Genomic DNA, 7,448 nt, shown 5'->3' with positions numbered 1-7,448 from the left:
AAGAGCGATGTGAAGGTGTAAAATCTGCCTCTTGTTTCCCCGAGCAGTCTGATAACTAGTCTCAGCAGCAACCGCACTCTTGGATTAGATTTTAAAGACACTTTGAACATTTTCAAGGAAAGAATTTGTGGCCTTGTTAATGACTGCTGTGAGTTGGAATATTTTCAAATACTGAGGGAGAACAGTTTTTTTTTTTTTTTTTGGAGGAAGGGTGTTTGCATGTATTCCCTGTGTCTGCGTGGGTTTTCAGTCCAAGACAAGCAATTAGTGGGGTTAGCTTAATTGGTAATTCTGAATTATCCATAGGTGTTCATGTGGGTTTGGATAGTTATTTGTCTTTCTGTGTTAGCGTATCCAAGGTGCTCCCCGCCCTACAGCAGCTGGGACAGGGTTCAGCCCCTCCACAGACACCACAGTGAGTGTTCCCACCACCCAGCTTGTAATTTTTATTTAAACCCACTTTTATACCCGGCAGCTTGGACTGCTTCCCTAGTATCGTTTCAACGCATGATGTATCATCATTAGCAAAGCCAAAACATCATGTGGGGTTAACTCATCGCACCACAGTTTCAGGATCTACCACATCAAAGCACCTGTCAAACCGCACCGTGGGCTCAGTGTTACCCAACACCAACCGGAAAGAGAGAGAAAAACAACTGAACAGTAAAAAAGAAGAAGAAGAAATAAAGAAAATCTGAGGAGCAGCTTTATTTTATTTAAAGGTTCTTCATTCTGGTGGGAGTCCAGTCAATGCAGCATCCCGCAGGATGGATAGGTAGTGTTTATACAGACATCCCAAACCTGTATGATGATATAAAAAAATTTAAATGTAGGCTGTAAGAAGTAATTAAACTGGGGATAAATACAAGCCTTTTTTAAAATACAAATTAGCTGGAGTCATGCGGTGATGATGACGCATCCTAAAGTTGTGTATTGATTTTTTTACGGGGGCGTCATAGCTTAAATAGCGAGGAGAGGAAGCCGAAGCCAATCCTCCTGACAGAGATGAATCCTGCTGCAGCGCACACACCCCAGCTGTTTGCAATGGTAGGTGACGTCGTCAGCGTCTGAGGGATTCCCTCCTCACGCTAATCATTGTAGAACAAGCTCGCGTGGACGCATTTATTCGTTTAGTAAAGATTTTTGTTTGAGTTTGGTAAAAATGTGAGGTAGACGTTTTTAGCATGGAGACCTACAGTTTTCATTTATTTTGACTACTTCTAAGAGTAGCCAATAAGAGAGAGATTCATCTGTTCCACGTGTCTGTCGGACGCTTCTGTTTTCCTTGAAGTTATTTTCTTATTTCCTTCTTGGATTTTGCCGGACTTTGATGTTTCCTTGCACTCACCGTTGGTACTTTTCTCGTTTCTTTCCAGATGACGTTATCGGTGCTCCCGGTGGTGCTGCTCTCACTGCACGTCGTTCGAGTCGACAGCGTGGCCATGACCTTTGAAAGCAGAGACCCCATCACCGGGTCGCCGGTGAGCTGTGACCGCTGTCCCCCTGGGACATACCTGCGATCTCAGTGCTCGTCCGAGAGGAAGAGCGACTGCGCAAATTGTCCGCACGGCTCCTTCACTGAGGTGTGGAACCACATCGGGAGGTGCCTGCGCTGCGGAGTCTGCAGTCACAATCAGGTGGTGAAGACCCCGTGCACAGCGGACAGTGACTGCCAGTGCCAGTGCAAACCGGGGTACTACTACAAGACGCAGTACGACATGTGCCTCCCACACAGCGCGTGTCCACCCGGACAAGGAGTGCGGGCCAAAGGTAGAGTGCGCAGAGCTGCTGCATGAGCTCAGAGCTTTTCATCATAGGGAAATGTGTTTTCTGCAGCACGTATTTTGAGGTGTCATAGCAGTGCTGTTAGGTTTCCTCCTATGACGCATCGAAATTGCTGCCGCTCTGCTGTGTAAAAGGGCAACATCAACTCAAAATAGCCTGCTTCCTGAATTATGTGCCTATTTATATATTACAACAATGACGCTGTTTCTTTGGCACAGATGACATCATCAGAACACTAAGCAAATACAAACTGACAGTCTTTATGACACTGTCATTCTTCCCACACTGCAAACATTCTGTGCAATTTAAATTTTGCCTGCAACAGTTGTCTTGGCCATCTTACAGCTTTTGGTTTTTCTACTGAAAAGCCAACACAGCAACAAAGAGCAGGATTGCTTTAGGAAGCTGTAGGTGTTGCTTTTTTGTCAGCATTGGACTGAAGCAAGTGCACAGTCTCAGTTTGAGTTTCAAGACTGTAGTTTGCTGACACACAGGGGAAAAGACTGCAACTACATGTATTCATTCAGGGTACAGCGACACAGAGTCTTAGCAGGACCACTGTTACACCTACTGCATTTTTAGCACATTGAGCCGAGGGCGATTTCACTTAGTTCAAAAGGGTTTGGTTTTATTCCTTTCGATTAGTATGTTAATTGTTAACCTATCCCAAATAATATTCCATTTGTTACACGACTGATCTCAGGTGTCTTCATCAAAGTACTCATTACCTTTTCCAGGTACACCTGATGAGGACACCGTGTGCCAGACTTGCTCTGACGGCACCTTCTCAGAGGTTTCCTCTGCTCATCACAACTGCACAGAGCACAAGAGCTGCAGTGGTGCAGGACTGCAGTTGGCACTGAGGGGCTCCTCCTGGCACAATAATGTATGTGCAAACTGCGCAGATCTCAAAGGTGAGATGAGCAGTTTAAAAAGGCAAAAGGATGCATACGAATTTATTAAATCTGAAAAGAAACAGAAAGGAAGAAAATCTGAAAATGACGATGATTTTACGGGTGTTTATGTCAGCTCTTAGCGAGTGATCACAGACTTGGCTTTTGGTTATCAGAGGGAGTAAAACAACTGTGTTCAAACAGCTTCTTTCTTCCACCTGGAACAGTTCCAGTAAATACAATAAACAGTTTCATTTTCATATCTCAAGGTGTGGAAATCACCTATAACCATAACTTTGCATTAGTCTAAGAATATCTGATGGCTTATTATCAGTTTCTATAATAATAAGAATGGCTCTTCCACGCAAAATGTTTTATCTGAATGCCTTGTTACCATCTTGCTGTCAGAGCATTGCTCCATTTCTTTATCAGCTACTGATTGTCTGTACTTTTTGCAGATGGTGCCGACTACCTCAGAGAAATCCTCCCAGCTTTTTTTGTGCACCATAACATAAATATCAAGCGGCTGCGTCGAATTGTGCACAAGCTCCCATCTCAGGATGGGAAGAGACAGGGAAGAAACACAGAGCTGAACTCCTCAGAGCTTCACCAACGGCTCAACGCCTGGATAGCATCCGCGACAGCAGAGGAGATTCGGAAGCTTCCATCAGTACTGACGAACGCTGGAGCAAGCGGCGCTGGTGAGAGGTTAGACCAAAAGCTGAAAAGAGTTGACAGTCAGCTGAAAACTGAGTGTAGAGGGAATGAGGTGGAGATGGTTAATGTGCCAAAGTAGGTTGAGATTAAGAGAAAAAAAAAAAAAAATATATATATATATATATATATATATATATATATATATATATATATATATATATATATATATATATATATATATATATATATATATATATATATATATATATATATATATATATATATATATATATATATATATATATATATATATATAGATATAGATATAGATATAGATATAGATATAGATATAGATATAGATATAGATATATATATATATATATATATATATATATATATATATATATATAGATATATATATATATATATCTCATGCACAGGCACCAAAGAATTTTCCTTGTGTATTGTTTGTATTAAAATCTTTTTGTATTAGAAAGTTGCTTCGTTAGTTTAAATGCACTGAAGACAGGCTTTGGCACTTTTTTGTTACCATAAACATTGGTTTCATTTGAACATTAAGATTGTTTTGTCATTCTTTTTTTTGGGCCAATTTAAAAAAAAAAAAAAAAAAAAAAAAAAAGTAACCTCACTTTAGTTACAAAATGTTACATTTTTTAAATCCTTTGTCAATGATGTGCTGCTAATAGTACATTGATGACTTATCTGCTACTTCTAGGATCTACTTGTGTCAGTTATCACTTTATAGGTTCCCAGCAAAGTGACAATGTTTCACCTGTGTTTCTAAACTAACAAGCACTGAATTTAAAAACACCCATTTTTATTTCTGGAAGTGAAAACAGAAATATGCTCCAGACTTAATAAAGAAATGCTGGTATTAACCTTTACAGGAGAAAAAATTGACCTACCTCTTTCTTTGTTGCAACGGTTCTGCTCATTTCAAGGCTTTTAAAGCTTTAACAATGTGTAACAGCTCGATGTGTGAACTTTGTAATTTATTTTGCTATTTATAAGCCCGAGACAAGTAGAAAGAGAAAATGGTGTAGCCTGTTAGCCATCTTTATTTTTATATGTAAACAATGAGTTCAGTTTATTTTGAGCTCTTTTGGCTATGCTAGTCTACCTGAAGCTTTGTGTAATGCAAAATAAAATTAATATATCAAACATAAAAAGTGGCAATTTATTTGTTTAGTTAGTTTTCAAGGTCTCTCTAGTACCGAGAGTCATTTTTGTTGCAAGCCTGGCTTCAGAGACTGTAAGAAGAAAAACTGACCCCCACCCCTTCAAAGTTTACAGATCCATCTACAGTGCCAGTTATGCCAAAAAAAAGTGAAAGTGTCACTTAACCAGTGTGTGAATGTGAGAGTGAATGAATAGTGGTATTGTAAAGCGCTTTGGGTGCCTTGAAAAGCGCTATATAAATCCAATCCATTATTATTATTATTATTATTATTATTATTAAAAATGTAACCGAGTTGGGTGCCGGTTTAGCTCAGGCGACCACATGTCATACAACTCACAGCGGTCGGCCCGGGGTTGAGTCTGCCCCACGGCCCTTTGTCACGTCTCTCTCTGCCCCCACTTTCCTGTCCGCTCCACACTTTGTTTATCTAAAGTTGGGAGAAGGCTGGAGAACTGGAGCCCTCACTCGTCTCAGTTTAGGTTAGAATTCATGATTCAAACAAAAGGAAGAGGACGGGAAAAGTTCAATTCTTCCAGAAAATTCTGAAGCAGACTGTCCGTCCATCAGTTTGTGGCCTGAAGCTCAAACACAGTTGTGTTATGTGACAGGACAGTGAGGCAAAACACACCAGCAAGCCTGCCTGTGAAAGCTTTCAAAAGCAAAAGAGGTTTTAGATGTTAATCCGATCGGGCTACTTTGGAATAACCTTGAATGGGATATTCAGTCTGCAAAAAAGAGTTTGCCAAAATCCCCCCAAATAGAATAAAGACTCCCTGACAGTTATTACAGACACTTGATTGCAACTCTTGCTGCCCAGTGTCCCATATGGAAAAGATATATATAAATCTTATAAAGTTTGTATCTGTCTTGTGTGAAACTTGTATGAAAAGCATATAAGTGTGAAAACAGATATAAGATCCGTTGAAAAATTATATAATGAAACTTGTATGTTTCTGATACTTACTAAAACAATGTATGAAAGTAATGAGAAAGTGGCCACTTTCATGAGTAATCACATAAGTTTTTACTATTTCTTTTCCGTATGGGGTGGCACAACCAGTTATTAGGGTTTAGGGGGAAATTACATTTTCACAGAGGGCCGCGGAGCGTTGCTGCACACTACCTCATTACAATTAAGAGACTGGAAAAGCCCTCCAAGTCTCCAAACCACAGCAAAGACGGGGATGTCATCAGATGGTCTGAGCTTCATTACAGAGTATTGCAACCCACAGGAGGATACACATGCATTATTGGTCAGCCAGTGTCACATGTTTGTCAGCCAGTAACATTCTCTTGTGACCTTTAAATGTACTTCCCATTTCTGCTTCCAGCTTCCTTTTTTCTGACAGGTTTACAGCAGTTAAACACTAAAAACTGCCACCCAGGGGCCCAGCACAAAAAGTGTGCCACAGCATGTCCATCATAAGAGTCCACTCATGCTCACTGGAGGTTTTTTAGTCATGGATCACAACAGAAGCTTGAATTCCACTGAGGAGATTTCTCCACTAATCCAAACACACACACTGTGGTTAAATAACATGCATGCTTACGTTTGGTCAGCCACAGTGACTGCGTGTACTGCTGTTCAGATTATTTTGGGTCACTGCAGAATGGGTTCTCCGTTAGCAAGTGATATGGTAAAGCATGAAAGCCGGTGAGCTCCATAGCCTGTGTCTGTGCATGTCTGTGTTTGCTGAGATAAAAGCTCCAGTGGCTAAAAGGTTCAGATTATGACAGAGCCCTGTGTGAAGGAGCAAAGGAGTGCAAGTAGTGCCAAAGGAGGTGGTTGGTGTAGAGCAGGGGTGTCGAACTCCAGGCCTCGAGGGCCGGTGTCCTGCAGGCTTCTGGAGAACTTCAAGACATGTTGAAGAGGTAATTTAGTCATTTAAATCAGCTGTGTTGGATCAAGGACACGTCTAAAACCTGCAGGACACCGGCCCTCGAGGCCTGGAGTTCGACACCTGTGGTGTAGAGAGATCAATCTCTGACTGGAGAACTGCAACTATAAAACTGGTTGAACCAGCATGCTTTATTCTCCCAGTAACTCTGAAGTGTGATTTGTAGTTATTTCTTTTCTCCTTACTGTTGTTAGCTTATATTGCACCGCGAGCTGGAGCCAAAACTCCTCGGTTGAATTCCCCCGTCAAAGAAACATAATGAAGGAAGTCCTTTTGGGTGAATAATAATTGTGCCAGTAAAAAAATTCAAATATGTTCCTGGCAGGAAGACCAATATTGTAATTTATCTTCACATAATTGTCCATGTGTTTCGAGACTTACCTGAGATTAAATTTATTATCTACAATACTACTGGAGAGGCTTTAATAGCACTCTTGTTTGTCTTTGATGTCCTCAGTTACTTTGTGTCGTGACCTTGCAAATACCAGGAAAGCACGTTTGCAATTCTGTTGCAGGTGCATCACGTTCACTAACCTTGACTCTGTGTTGCATGACCAAAACAGCAGAATGCGGTGCTCAACCCTATGAGTAATCGGGACAAGAAGATTCCCATAAATGTTTTTTTTCCTCGTCCCATTGAAAGGTTATTGGTTACAGTAATGAGCCTCGAGGGAAATTCTTCTGGCCCACAATGCCACAGTAAGATGGAACGGACACTTGACTGACAGACACAAAGTGAGTGTTGAATCGGTGTTGGCGTAACTTTGGAGAAGGAGATATATAAAGCCAAGAATGTTTTTACCTTCGCCAAGGAGGGTCCATTTTTGCGCACATTCTGTCTGTAAGCATGTAGCTCGAAAAGTTTCGAGGGGATGCTGATAAAATCTTTGTAGGGGTGCAGAGTGGGGTCATGGTAACAATCCATTCGAGTGTGGCTGACAGGCCCCAAAGTCTTCAGGGTCAACTTAATGACTTATCCACTGAAAAAAATGAGAAAAAGCATGGTGGGTATTG

The 7,448-nt window shown here is 41.0% G+C and overlaps 1 protein-coding gene across 1 annotated transcript; it reads left to right on the top strand.

Moving 5' to 3' along the window:
• Positions 1-497: 497 nt before the first annotated feature.
• tnfrsf11b (tumor necrosis factor receptor superfamily, member 11b) lies at positions 498-3,516 on the top strand. Its single transcript, XM_080864122.1, has 5 exons — positions 498-775; positions 960-1,047; positions 1,377-1,770; positions 2,523-2,699; positions 3,137-3,516. The coding sequence occupies exons 1-5, from the start codon at positions 768-770 to the stop codon at positions 3,472-3,474; spliced, it is 1,005 nt and encodes a 334-aa protein (XP_080720248.1). The 5' UTR covers positions 498-767; the 3' UTR covers positions 3,475-3,516.
• Positions 3,517-7,448: the final 3,932 nt, after the last annotated feature.

This window comes from Rhamphochromis sp. 'chilingali' (assembly GCF_963969265.1).
Source record: "Rhamphochromis sp. 'chilingali' genome assembly, chromosome: 17".
Classification (NCBI taxonomy): domain Eukaryota; kingdom Metazoa; phylum Chordata; class Actinopteri; order Cichliformes; family Cichlidae; genus Rhamphochromis; species Rhamphochromis sp. 'chilingali'.
The sequence above is the reverse complement of the archived record's forward strand: the minus strand, read 5'-3'. Positions and strand labels throughout refer to the sequence as shown.

What these genes read in the sequence shown, in the direction of transcription:
- tnfrsf11b (XM_080864122.1), top strand. An exon ending in CACCCCAGCTGTTTGCAATG is followed by an intron (nt 1,048 to 1,376) that starts GTAGGTGACGTC and finishes GTTTCTTTCCAG; the next exon opens with ATGACGTTATCGGTGCTCCC. An exon ending in AAACTGCGCAGATCTCAAAG is followed by an intron (nt 2,700 to 3,136) that starts GTGAGATGAGCA and finishes TACTTTTTGCAG; the next exon opens with ATGGTGCCGACTACCTCAGA.